This window comes from Calypte anna, chromosome 2, assembly GCF_003957555.1.
Source record: "Calypte anna isolate BGI_N300 chromosome 2, bCalAnn1_v1.p, whole genome shotgun sequence".
Classification (NCBI taxonomy): domain Eukaryota; kingdom Metazoa; phylum Chordata; class Aves; order Apodiformes; family Trochilidae; genus Calypte; species Calypte anna.
In genome coordinates, this window is record NC_044245.1 from 114,505,458 (window position 1) to 114,519,227 (window position 13,770).

General features: G+C 36.5%; 1 protein-coding gene across 5 annotated transcripts in view; it reads left to right on the forward strand.

Annotated features, from left to right (window-relative positions):
• The window catches only part of CHD7 (chromodomain helicase DNA binding protein 7), a 132,819-nt gene that overhangs the window by 100,054 nt on the left and 18,995 nt on the right, over nucleotides 1–13,770 (forward strand). For all 5 annotated transcript variants that reach the window (XM_030446356.1, XM_030446354.1, XM_030446359.1 and 2 more), the window contains 9 exons: nucleotides 1,755–1,931; nucleotides 3,194–3,337; nucleotides 5,661–5,916; nucleotides 10,316–10,526; nucleotides 10,999–11,194; nucleotides 11,423–11,590; nucleotides 12,261–12,440; nucleotides 12,721–12,831; nucleotides 12,915–13,120. In XM_030446356.1, the coding sequence (XP_030302216.1) occupies nucleotides 1,755–1,931; nucleotides 3,194–3,337; nucleotides 5,661–5,916; nucleotides 10,316–10,526; nucleotides 10,999–11,194; nucleotides 11,423–11,590; nucleotides 12,261–12,440; nucleotides 12,721–12,831; nucleotides 12,915–13,120 (1,649 nt within the window). The remainder of the gene's footprint in view (nucleotides 1–1,754; nucleotides 1,932–3,193; nucleotides 3,338–5,660; nucleotides 5,917–10,315; nucleotides 10,527–10,998; nucleotides 11,195–11,422; nucleotides 11,591–12,260; nucleotides 12,441–12,720; nucleotides 12,832–12,914; nucleotides 13,121–13,770) is intronic.

Consider the following 13,770-nt stretch of genomic DNA (forward strand, 5'->3'; position numbering starts at 1 on the left):
CCCAGTTGCTTAAGAATTCACCTGTGGCAGCACTACAGGTCACTTTCCTGATAGCTTCTGTATTTAAATTTCCAAATGCAACATTAGTAAGATTACTTAGGATTCTTTGCCATACTTCCCCAAGTGTTGGAGGTCTGAAGCTGTTGAAAAAGAACTTCATTTACCTTCTAAAGTTCTTGGGCTGCTCTTGGAACTTTCTGCTTGATTTACTCCTGTATTCTTCAGTACAGCATTTGACTGTCTTTAAAACAGTTTGAGTTCTTGTGGTGAGACCACTGTGCACATTCCAAAGTGAGATTTAGACAGCTCTTAATAATCAGGGGTGTCTATTGCTTCACCTGGGTGTGGTGCTTTATGTACTGATCTTTTTCGAAGAGCACTGCTTGTCATACTGTTGTGAAGTTACTCATGAAGTGTTTTCCACTACTTGGAAAGAATCTTCAGGGTTGCTTTCTTGTATCATCACAGTTTTATCTGGCTCGTGCATTTCTATTTTCTGGCTTTGTAAGTTGCCCACTTAGCCTATCTTCATCTGCTCTTTGTTGGGTAACAGCTCTTTTTCTCTTTAAGAAGATAAATGTTTCTGGACTATACCACAGGCAAACACTGTTGAGTACTCTTGATGTGCATAAGCAGATTTAATGCTGAGTTCAGGATGTGAGGTTTCCAGTAATTTTATTGAGTCAGTAGCCAGTTCTGATCCCCAGAGTTTGAAGAGGATTATACACAGGTCACTTATAAAAGGATTCAGACTCGCACATGTTGGAAGGAAGAAATGGTCACCTTACTGTAAAATATCTTTCTTTTGAAATGTATTCAATATACAACCCGTGACATATTCCTGCTTTGAAGAAGTAGAATGGCTTTGAAATTGTGTGAGACCCATCCTTAGAGAAGCAGTTCCTATGCAGGCCCATTGCCACTGGAGATACCAAGTTATTTTTCTTTGAACAGGATTAGGAGGAAATACAGCATAATGTCAGAAATCTGTTCATTTCATGATCTTAAATAAAGTTTATTCAATTTAGGGGTTTTTTTAACACTGATTTAGTATCAGCACTGAAAATAAGACCTTCAGCTAACCATATCAATAGAAAATATGGTGCCAGGCATCAAGTAAATAACCCTGTTGAACTTTCTTTGACACAAATTTACAAGAATATCATGCTAATGTACACTGCACAAAGATATACATTCTTCTCTTAAGAATTCAGAAATTTGCTTAATTTCAGAGTTTTTTATTAGAATTTTAGGTGTCTCAAATACTTGGTGTCCACCAGGAAAAAAACCTGCTGTGTATTGGGAACAAAATACTGCACTAGTTATAAAAATGATTAGTGTACTTCTGGCTTATTTGGGTTATTTTAGAGGACTGTCACATTTTAAAAAGGAAAATTCTCTTGACAAGTTCTGAAAACCTTATTTGAATATTGCAGCAATACATGAATGCTGCAAGGCATTAGTATAATCCATATGAATTATGACTAAAATACTTATATCAACTATTTGTAATGAATATGTAGTGATTCTGTGGGCCTTTTTACAGGGTTAAAAACATACCTAGTGTTAGCCATGTCTTACTAAGACTTACATGTGTTATTCCCTCATGGAGTCAAGAGTAAATATTTCATTTACTTAAAATATTTTTTCTGTTGGACTGTTCTGTATTTTTAAAGACTGAATCTTGGAAATTAAACAAATGTACCTCCTTTCTTTGCCAGAGATTTTACTTTAACTTTTGGTGGGTTTTTTAGGGTCGTGTGATAAAGGGGTCCTACAGGTTCCATGCCATTATCACTACATTTGAAATGATCTTGACTGACTGTCCAGAGCTGCGTAACATTCCATGGCGTTGCGTGGTCATTGATGAGGCCCACAGGCTGAAAAATAGGAACTGTAAGCTTTTGGAAGGACTCAAGATGATGGACCTGGTCAGTGTGTACATCTCTTACATTTGTGTCTTTTGTATTTTTATTATTCCTAGAATTATACGGATTCTGCTAAGACAACCAAGATAATTGTTCTTTTTCTTATTTTTTTTTTTCATTTGATTTGCTTCATGGTCACTTCTTCACATACAGACATTTGTTTAAAAGTATGATATGGTCAAATGGAAAAATACAAGTGTGAGAGTTAAACTGCTCTGCACTAATATGAGCTCTACTATTAATTTGTTGCATGGCCATAAGTATGTTCTTTCAGGCTGGCTAAGGAAGGCAAAAGTGAGCTGGCTTCTGATGCTGAGGTAGATATGTATTATATTATATAGGTTTATATTTCTCACACAGAGAATGTTTTTAAACGTATTTGCAATTTTAAAGGCAAAATATTAATTTGGGTTTCTTTGTCAAAATACACTTAAAAATGTGAGAAGAATGCAGTCATATTAAGTTTAAAGCTGAACTGCAAGCCCTCTTCTTTCTGATAAGAATAAAGAGACATACTCATTAGTTGACACAAGCACTGCTCACTTTTAATTTCTTTTCCCTGTTAAACAGTACTTTTCTTGAAGGAGTCTTGGGGCTTAGTGAATGCAAGTTTTATTTAAAAATGCTGTATACGATTTATTTTTGCTATTATGGCTCAAGTTAGAGTAGGGCTGAGCTTATAGATGTGGCTATAAATGTAAATGACTTCTTGCTTCGATTCTTGTTCTGCTACTATATTCATGTTTGATGTTGGGCTGGTTGCTTAACCCCTTTGGGCTCCTCCTCTAAAGCAGTAAGCAACTTTTCCTCTTGTGTCTGCCAGTATCATTCTCTGCTGTGTAGATGAAAAGTAGAAGTGTTTCAGGTTTTCTATTTCAGAAACTCACACCTGCCCTGGTAAGAGTCATACATTGACATCTATCCGAGACATAAGAAATTAGTGGATTAATACTGGAAGTGTTGGGATAAACTCAGCTGTTTTTTGTGAAGGGGCTGAGGCATTTGTGGATCGGTAAAATCTCTTCTTGCATCTGGAGGATTTTAGAAGATTCTTAAGCAGTGATGTATTTTTCTGGACTGTAGCTTAAGGAAGGCCAGAATACTAGTAAGAAATGTCTTGGGAAAAGCTATATGTAAGTAGTAGGGGTAGGGGAGCCAAAAGCAAAAGTGAGAGATATATACAGGAAAAAACCCTGTATTTGTGTCATTTTGCATTGAAAATGAATTTACAAGAATTCCTAGGCAACTATTTCTTAACCTTTCAGGAACATAAAGTGCTGCTTACTGGAACCCCTTTGCAAAATACAGTAGAAGAACTATTTAGCTTGCTTCACTTCTTGGAACCAGGGCGCTTCCCATCAGAAACCACATTCATGCAAGAGTTTGGTGATTTGAAAACTGAAGAACAGGTAAATTTTGGCACACTTAGCTTTCTATTTAGATATTGTGAATTTATAAGTTTTATTGTATCTGAATGTCATAACTTCTTTTTACAATTAATACCTATGCACTTTTTTGGAAGTAGTTTTATGCCTCATTTTTTTTTTCATTGTATTGATTTTTTTTTTAAAAAAACAGAAGTCATCCTATTCATCTCTTTTTTTTTTTTTTTAAACCATCGTCTGTGGTCATACAGAAACAGGGAAACTTTCCCCTTGTTAAAATGTGTTTTGTTTTTTTTTTTAATGGGACCAAGGAGTGTTGTAACACTTGCTGGATGAAAATACTACTATTTCTTGTTTGCTCTAAAAGAATTAACTTCTCAGTTGACATTCTTCCTTAAGCATCAGTATCAGAGTGAGGAAACTGTCTTCTCTAACTTCTACAGTTACCATCTGAGAGTTCATGAATGACTTCTGTGCAGACAGGAGAATCTTTGAAATCTAGTTTAGCAACCAAATGGAGGGAGATTTTTATTAGGACTGACTCAGAGACAGAATTCTCAACCTGTCCAAGAGAAGAAATATATAAATCAGTGCAAAATAAAAGACCTTCAATGCAGTGTTTTAGATCTCAAATGTAAAAGCATTTAATGATCATACATGGAACTTGTTTTTCTTCCTGTACATGTAAAAATATTTTGAGAACTTGGTAGGTTACAGTCAAATCACCTTACCATTTGAGTTAACATGAAGTATGAATCTTAATTTAGAAACCTTAATTTTACCCTTTGCAGCCTATGATAATCTGACTTCACAATTGCATGCACTTTTATGTGCAACTTTGTTGGTTTTCTATGGAAATTCAATTGCTGGTATTTCTAATTTCTGAGTAACATTTGTTATCTTTCTTTGAGAGCAGATCTTTCATAGATAATAATATAAATTAAAAAAATAGCTCTCCCCCAGTCCATTACCTCCTGGAAAAGCCATAGCATGTCCTAAGGGAATCATAGGATATGCTTCCACAGATTGTACAGGCAGTTGCATGCCAGTCAGGCTGGACTCTGACCTGGTTGGGTTTGAGCCAGCTCTGCTCCAGAAGCCATGGAGTCCTCTTAATACAGTGCTTGAGATGGACTCATTATAGTCCAACTCTCAACATAGCTTTTGTTTGGCCAGCTCAAAATGTCAGCAGAGTAGAACTGGAAATTTTGGAAGCCGTACATGGGAATACTACTAAAATAATGCCATCATCCATGAGCAGATTTGAAGCCTGGATTGCCTGGGCTGGCATGATTTGGAAGAAGTGCCTTCACTGCTGACACACTATTAGATCTTCTGGAATCAGATTTATCTTTCGAGTGATGGGGGAGAGCATGTGCTAATGACTTAGGTTTTCTCCTCCATTCCTTGCAACCCAGTTCCATGTATTTATTTATTTATTTATTTTGTTCATCCCTTTGGACTAGTTTTCCTTGTCACTTTATTAATAAGGGAATTATGAGAACCCAGGAGAAAGTGCCTTTTGTTCATGTTTCTGCTATGCAGCTCTGAATCACATGATGATGACCAATTGCAGGGTAAATTATCAGCTCCCCAACACTGAGCTCTGTGAGAGACAACCTACAGCAACCTCAGTGCCAGTCTTTTTCTATATGGAATGTTTAAGGGGGACTTCATAAAATCTTGTCAACATTTAACTATTTGTTTTTAGGAATATGGACATTTCCTCCTCCCCTGCCATTCCCCACCATCTAGGACATGTTTTAAAGTAAATGCTAAAAATCACAGAGACATTGAAATTATCAGGGTGTTACAAATTTACAGAAATAAAATGTTTTCATTTTGAGATCATTTGAGGGCTAAATTGTTTTCTGCTTCAGTGGATGTCAAAACTAAGGAAATGAGAAAATAATTAGAAGCAGATATATAAGGAGAAAAGTAGCATTAAATGCTGTATAACACTTTGTTAGTGGTTAGAAGTTAATTGCGAACTCGATCTTACAGTCAGGTTTGCTTATACAGTTGTGCTTACTTGGGATTAACTTTGCATGACTGATGCGCAATACTATACTTGTGCAGAAGGGTAGTTCTAAGTGAAGTGTGTTTAATAACATTCACTATCTTAATAACAGATAGTGTTCTTAAAAATAGAATTTTTGTTCACTAAAAATTGTCTATAGAAGCATATCTCTCACTGAGTTAACAAGGAGAACTCTATGCCATTGAAGAAAAGTATCTTTTACAAATGCTCTCTACTTGTGATCTAGTGTAGGAAACTGATTTTAGAATTAATGAAACTAAAGAAAAATATTTGAAGCCTTACAGTTTTAATTCCTGTGTTTCCTAGGTGCAAAAACTCCAAGCTATTTTGAAGCCGATGATGCTGAGACGTCTCAAGGAGGATGTAGAAAAGAACTTGGCCCCCAAAGAGGAAACCATCATTGAGGTTGAGCTGACAAATATTCAGAAGAAATACTACCGTGCTATTCTTGAGAAGAATTTCACTTTTCTTTCCAAGGGTGGAGGTCAGGCAAATGTACCTAATCTTTTAAACACTATGATGGAACTAAGAAAATGCTGCAATCATCCGTACCTTATTAATGGTAGGCCTCCTACTTTTCTCCTAACTTGAAAAATGGTTGTAAGGAAGTTCAGTATATTAGAAAGTATATTCTAGTCTGTCATCTTACTCGTGTGTTCTAAGTAGAAAAGGGAGATACAACCTTTGGGGTTCTTAGGTGTGGGTATCTGCTACTCCAGATGGTATTGCTTTTGAAGATGTGTGCTGGTTTTTTTCTGAGGCTTCCTAAGCCCTGACGAAGTTATTGTTGGTATTACTAAGTTTTCTTTTTTATTATTTCTGACAAACAAGACTTCAGTTATCATGCAGGTTGTTGGATGCTGGCATAAATATGTCAATTTTTTCTTCAGAGTTCTAGTCAGCACTCTGTGGAAAGAAAAAAATAGCAGCTATGACATAGTAACTTAAAATTTCTTAATAAAAGTTGTGGGGTAAGAAATAATGATGAGGCATGCTTTTATGGTCATGTGTTGTCATTTAATTTTTCTGGTTTAAGTAGTCAGGTTTGTTTGAGTGTCATATGAGACTTAATGATGAATACTCGTTCAATGTGAAGCTGTTGGTTGTAGATCAGGATTATTTATGATGGGTACTATGTAATGAGTGAGATAACTACAGCTGTCTGAAGTATACCAAACTGTGCCCTAATCAAGTCTTCTCTGAGGGTGTAAGACAAAAAATGTTGCATTCTACTAGTTTTACTACTTGTTTCCCAACTCTTATTCCTTACTGTGTATGATTTATGCTGTAGTTGGTTTAGTGCTGGTTATAAACTTCACTGTGAAAGACAGTTTAGTTCAAGATCCATATGTCATATCAGGTTCTTGTTGTATGGCTACCATATTGCAGTGCTTATGTTTTGTTCTTGACATTTTTTAATTTGGGAAAAAATGCTTAAACTGATTCATGAAATGACATCTAATTACATTTCATGCACAAGCAAGCATTCCAGAGACTTGATAGAGGGGTTACTCCAAAGTACTTAAGCTCAACCATGCTGGTGGGCTGCTCAGTGTCTACAGGCAAGCATACAGTAAATGAGCTTTGTAGTTTTGGTAGGGTTTGGTTTGTTGTTTTAAGTTAACCCATTATATAAAAAAATTTACTTGAAAATACTTTGGGATGCTCAGGTTATGTGCTTCTGAACTTGATGCTTTTTACAGTTTTTGCTTTTCAGCAGATAAGCTTGACCTTATTTTTCCCTATTTCCTGTTCGCTAAAAGAGATAAAGGGAATGTCTTGCTTCTATTTTGTTTTGTGGAGTTCATGAGGAGAGCTTGTAGTGTTGCCTATAGCAGTGATTTTTTTTTTTTCCTCACAAGTCTTGTATAATTTAGTATCTTTTAGAGACTGCTGAAGTCCATGTGGCTATATAGAAAATTTAGAAGTATTTTTTGATGACTGTATCATAACCCTAATAAGGGGAGATGAGACTGTCTCTTGAGTGCTTTTGCCTTTACAATATTTTTGTGGTGTTGAATGTTTGGACTTGCTTGGTGTCATACAGCGGCATGGCAGGTGGGTCAAGCCTTCAGATTTGGTGGGAGGGAAAAAATAAGTAAATTCTGACTATTACTAGTGTGAAGGATGGAATTAAACAAATATGTCCTATGTAATTCTAGGAAGAGGAAACACTCTTACATTCTGTAGTTGTCTGAGCCCAAGGTTTTGTTTTGTTCATCAATAACTGACATCTTTGCACTGAGAGTGATAGCACAAGTTTATCTTAGTTCTACCAAGAGGTCTTGCAGTGCTGGTACATAATGAAAAATTTTGTTGTAGTAGCAAGGTCTTGACTCATACCTGTTTTTATAAGGTATCTCTGAATCCTTCTAGTTTTCTTCTATTACAGTTTTTTTGAGCAAGCAATATTGCATGTGTATTTTAATATCCAGGTAGAACACTGTATGCTTTGTTTTGTGTAAAAGTTGCAAGCATGTCTTCTAGATAATCTTAGTTAAGAGCTTTTGAAAGTTATATGGTGGAAGTAGTATGGTCTGAGTTGAACATGGAGTGGGGTTTTTGTTTGTTGATTGGTAGGTCTGTTCCATGGAGAGAATGGTGGTCTGCTGATGCTGTCTTTGAATAGAATTCTAGAGCAAGTGACTGCATTTTGTGTGTTCTCCAACCAAGCTGGGCAAAGCATTGTCTGTCCTTTTTCTTAAAGGTGGACTCCTTGTTTTTTCCCTAGCAACCATTCTCAGTATTTACCCATCATTCCTCTGTCTCCAAGACCCAGCAGTAGGGAATGCATCTTTACTTATACATCCTACCATGTTAAACATTGGAAAGGTTCTTTGCTCTCTTTCTTATGCCCTCCTGAGCCTTAAAAACCTTTTCTAATTAGGAGTAGAAGTGGAGGTTCCCTAATGGACAAAGCACACCTTCAGATACATTCCTTTTATCCCCTACTAAAAATCATCTAAGATAGGAACTAGTGTTACAGACCTATAGGTACTACATCAAATAACGTTTAGGTAACAGGCTACCTTACAGTGTTCACTTAACTGCAAATGAAATAAATAAGACAGGGCAGTCTTGTACAGGATTTACCAAGATAGGGTTAATGAAAGAGAATCTTTTTGGAGGACATTGTCTCTTATGGAAGTGGATTTTGCTGAGATCAAAATGACACAGAAAATTCACTATTCATTAGACTTGTTTTGGGTTTGTTGTGGTGTGCTTGACTTAGGTTGTTTGCTTTTGCAGGTGCTGAGTTTGCATATTGGTTTACTTTATAGTAGTGAGACTTAAATTTGGACGTCACAGCTAAGTAAGAAAAAAGTGATGAAAAAGAAAAAAAAAAAGAAAAAAAGAAAAAAAAAAGATCACTGAAGTTACTGTTTATGAACTAGTTGACAGCCTATTATATCCTGAAATTACCTAAGCTCAGTATAGAATCTGAGATGTACTACACAAGATTTTGTGCATTTTACAAAATAGGAAGTGATGAGACTGAAGGGAACTTGATGAGGTGTCTTAAGTACAATTTTCACATGGTTTGTTTTTCTTACATGCAAAGCGTTAGAATTGGTACTGCGTGGAGTATGGAGTCTCCATAAGGAAAACTCAGGTGTAAAGCTACCTTTGAGTGCAGTCACATCTTAAGTTTTATAAAATCTAGTAGTGTGAGTGTATTGAGTAACACAAAGCTGTCTGGCTGCCTGCTTAGGTGGTATCTACTTAAGACATCACCTTACAGTAGGAATTCTACAGCAGTCACACAGGAAGGGTGTTGTTTGTTTACAGGCATCTACTTACAACTGGTATATGAGAGAGATGCTCAGCAGAAACCTGGCAGTAAGCTCTTTTTCCCCCCTCCCCCAGCCCTCCCACCTTTCCTGGTGTTATTCAAAAGCATTTATTCAAAATTCAGCTTCAGTAGCTGAGTATGACACAAACCAAAACTACTTTATACAGTACATTTTGTTAAAAACCACCACACGAACAAAAAAACACACCAAACAGGACTGAAAAAGACAGCTCCAAAAAAACTAAAAACAAAAACAACAACAACAAAAGGTTTATTTGCATGTGAAATCAGCTTAGAATGGAGATTCCTAACCCTTTATATAGCCAAGAATAGTAATCTGGTATTCTTGGAATAATTCACTGGTTGTAAAAGTGACATTAAAAAAAAAGGACTAAAAGCATGGGAGAGGTTGAGGAGAAAACTTGGACCTTGGTCTGTAGTCCTCAGGTAATGAGCAGCCTAGGAAATATTTACTGCTGTGTATATCATTGGTAGGCAAAGGGTGTGGCAGGAATGAACTTCTATTTCTGCAGAGAACGTGCACAGTGGGTAGCTTGATCAAACTAAACAAAAAATGTATTCAGTGATATAAGAAGGCAAAATACTAAATACACAGCTGCTTGTTTTTTGCCCCCCATGAAATTATTTTTTGCATTGTTTGTATTTTGATTCTATAATAAATAGTGGAACGTGCAGGTCCAGGTCATGTGCGTGTTTAAGCCCGGTTGTGGTTTTAGAGGTACAGACATAGAATGTGATTTGTGTTCCTTGAATTTTCCTGTGAAAATGAGATTTTTTTTTTTCCTCTTTTGTGTTGAATTTTAAAAAGGACAGAAAATCCATATGATTACTTGGAATATGGTTTACTTCTTTGTCTTAATTTTTCATTAAATTATGTGCATCAAATAGCTGTACGAATTTACTTAGGGAAGGGTTGGCTCCTGTTTAAAAGAGGGAAAAAAAGAATGAATGCTCAAAGTTACTTTCTATTTATTCTGCATTTGTGTGTATGTTGGCTTTAAATTTAAAGCTTAATAATTTTTATAAATGTTTATTCACATAATGCTTAAAACATTCCTGCAGTTTCTATAGAGTATTGAAGGCGAGCTCATTGTTTATTAATAAACCCCTTTGCAGCGCTCATGTATTTGCTGTCCAATCTTTGCAGGTGCTGAAGAGAAAATTTTGGAAGAGTTTAAAGAAACACACAATGCCGACTCTCCAGATTTTCAGCTCCAGGCAATGATCCAGGCTGCTGGCAAGCTAGTACTGATTGACAAGCTGCTGCCAAAACTGAAGGCTGGTGGCCACAGGGTGCTTATCTTTTCCCAGATGGTGCGCTGCTTGGACATACTGGAAGACTACCTCATTCAAAGACGGTGAGAGCAACAATATAATACAGTTCTAAATAAACTGCTTTCCTCAGTTTAAATTCCACAGAATTTAACCTGCGAGGATTTCATATTGAAAAGGGATGAAATTCAAACACTTGACAGAATTTTTAGAGTGCTCTAGCTGAAGGGAAAAGAATACATGCAAGTTGCGAGTGCTGAGATCTTTCTTTTGGGTAAATACAAAGTGACCTCACACAGAGAGCTTTAAACCTCTTAGTTTGCTTCTCAGTTAAATGTTTTAGTGGCTCTAGAGTTTTTGAGCTTAAGCCTGAACGCTTACTGCATTCCTTGGGGTGAAAGTCTGTTCTGTACCAGAAGATACAGAAACAATCATTCAGTTTGCTAGAATTCTTTTCACCTGATAGTATAGCTTATTTTCCTGTTTTTTAATTGCATGCCCTGCAAAGTAACAGTGCCATTGCTGCCGAGTTGTCCTAATAATGCATCTTGATTTCAGGTACCCCTATGAACGAATTGATGGCCGAGTAAGAGGCAACTTGCGTCAGGCAGCTATTGACAGGTTTTCAAGACCTGATTCTGATAGGTTTGTTTTCCTGCTGTGTACAAGGGCAGGAGGTTTGGGCATTAATCTTACTGCTGCTGATACCTGCATCATTTTTGATTCAGACTGGAACCCCCAGAATGACCTCCAGGTAATACTACAAGAGATGATCTTATTGAAAATTTTTCTTTGCTTTTTTTGCTGTAAAATTTTCTTCACCTGCAAGGGATAATATCTATTGTTCCCCTCTCAAAAGCATAAAGATTATTATTTATATTGAAAGCAGTAACTTTTAAGTAAGTTCTTTGTATTGATTAATTTAATTTTTGTTTTCTTCCTTTTGTCACCTGTAACTGAGTATCTGTCTTTGTTTCATCAGGCTCAAGCACGATGTCACAGAATAGGACAGAGCAAATCAGTGAAAATTTACAGGTTAATAACAAGGAATTCTTATGAAAGAGAAATGTTTGATAAAGCTAGCTTGAAGCTTGGCCTTGATAAGGCTGTGCTACAGTCTATGAGTGGAAGAGAAAACGCCACGAATGGGGTGAGAATTAATATATTACGGTCTATGATCAACAAATGCTCTGAGTGTGTAAGGCTTTGCCTTGTTTGCACACATTCTAGCTGGCGAACAGTGGGTTTGAGATGGAGTACAGCATGTATTTTAAAGTAGGGTTAATGAAGGGCAAGGCTACATGAACTGGCTCAGCCTATCTAATGGCTCCCTTATTGCCAAAAGGGGGCAGGTAGAGTCATGTTCCCTCAGTCCTCATCCACTCTCATCTTTCTACCCTTTACATTAAGTGGATGCTGGCACTTTTCTGGAGTTCTTCTAGTCAGCTTTTGCTGGTGTAGGCTTTTTGCTTTGGACTTTTCCTTTTTATTCAGCTTTTTGTCTTGTTAGTAAGTTAAATCTGCTCCTAGGAGGAGTTTAGCAGTCATCAGAGTTAAAGTAAAGGGATTCAGTGACAATTAATTATTGAATCGTTTAAACCATTCGTATAACTTCACCCTAAGAATTTTGTTGTTCGGATTCTTTTAAAGGCATCTTCAACATGAATGTTTAATTGACCAACACCACATTATCTTACAGTTTCAGTTCTTGAAATGCTAAATAAGAGCTGTCAGTCTGATTATGCTGTTAGATGTATATGTTGGCTGATGTGAAAAAGAAAAACCCACAACAAAACAAACCCTTCTCTTGGGTGTTACAGGTGCAACAGCTTTCTAAGAAAGAAATAGAAGATCTTCTTCGAAAGGGGGCATATGGTGCTCTGATGGATGAGGAAGATGAAGGGTCTAAGTTTTGTGAAGAGGATATTGATCAGATTCTTCTAAGGCGAACACACACCATTACTATTGAATCAGAAGGAAAAGGCTCAACATTTGCAAAGGTGTGCACTGGCATTCAGATGAAAATTAATAAAACGTACCAGGGCAGATGGAAGTTGTATTGAATTGCTTTCTGTGTGTCTTTAGTTTTTCAGTTTATTTGGCTCTGATATTTTCACAAATGTTGAGATATCTATATTTCCAGTCACGATAGTTTTCATGTTTACCTTTTTTATTTCTTGAAACTACCGCTTTTATAAGTCCTAAGTATTGTATTTACTAGTGAAAAAATTTTTTAGCATGCAGCTGAGAAACCAATGCATCTGTTTTCACATTTACTAGGCTAGTTTTGTTGCATCGGGGAACAGGACAGACATTTCCTTGGATGACCCCAATTTTTGGCAGAAGTGGGCGAAGAAAGCTGAGCTGGATATTGATGCTTTAAATGGAAGGGTAAGAGCTTTATGATAATTCCTAGTACAATTATTGAAGATTTCCCTCTCTCCTAAATGACTATGTTTTCACTTTCATTTCAGAATAACCTAGTTATTGATACACCAAGAGTAAGAAAGCAAACCAGACTCTATAGTGCAGTCAAAGAGGATGAACTGATGGAGTTTTCAGACCTGGAAAGTGATTCTGAAGAAAAGCCTAGCACAAAGCCCCGTAGGCCTCAAGACAAATCACAGGGTTATGCGAGAAGTGAATGTTTCAGAGTGGAGAAGAACTTGTTGGTTTATGGGTAAGGATATATAGATTAAATATACTGATTGTTTGAAATTGAAAATGTGGAAATTATATACAGTAAATAACTCATCCTCCTTTTAGACACCTTGACATAATCTCCTACTGTGTAACCTTTACCTTATGGCACTGTAGACATGCCTATGAAACCTTTAAGTTGATACATGTATAAGTTGCTTATCTATGTGCTATTTAGCTTTAAGTATCTCAGTGTCTCACAGATGGCAGTGAGCTCACTGGTTAGACCTGTGCTCTTGTGATGACAGAAAAATTGTCTCTGGTTTCTCATAGTGTAAAGAATTCATGAGTTATCAAGGTTTAATTTCTCTTTACGAAGTGAGAGATTAACAGTGCATTTTTGAAGAACAATGTGGTTGTGAAATCAGTCAGTCTAGAGGTTTTCAACATAGGTTATGGTATTTTGGCACTACTTAAATTTATCTATTTGATACCTCAGATTTTCCCCCTTGCATTTACCAATTTGAATTTTATCTCTCTGCAAGCAAATAGCTGTATTTGGCTGCCAAAAAGGTGGTTTTCAGAATGACTATCTTTATTTTAGGAAGTTGCATGCAACAGTTGCTAATAATGAATTTCAGCATCAAAATAACAGTCGTTCCCCAAATCCCATGATCGTAGGAATTGATT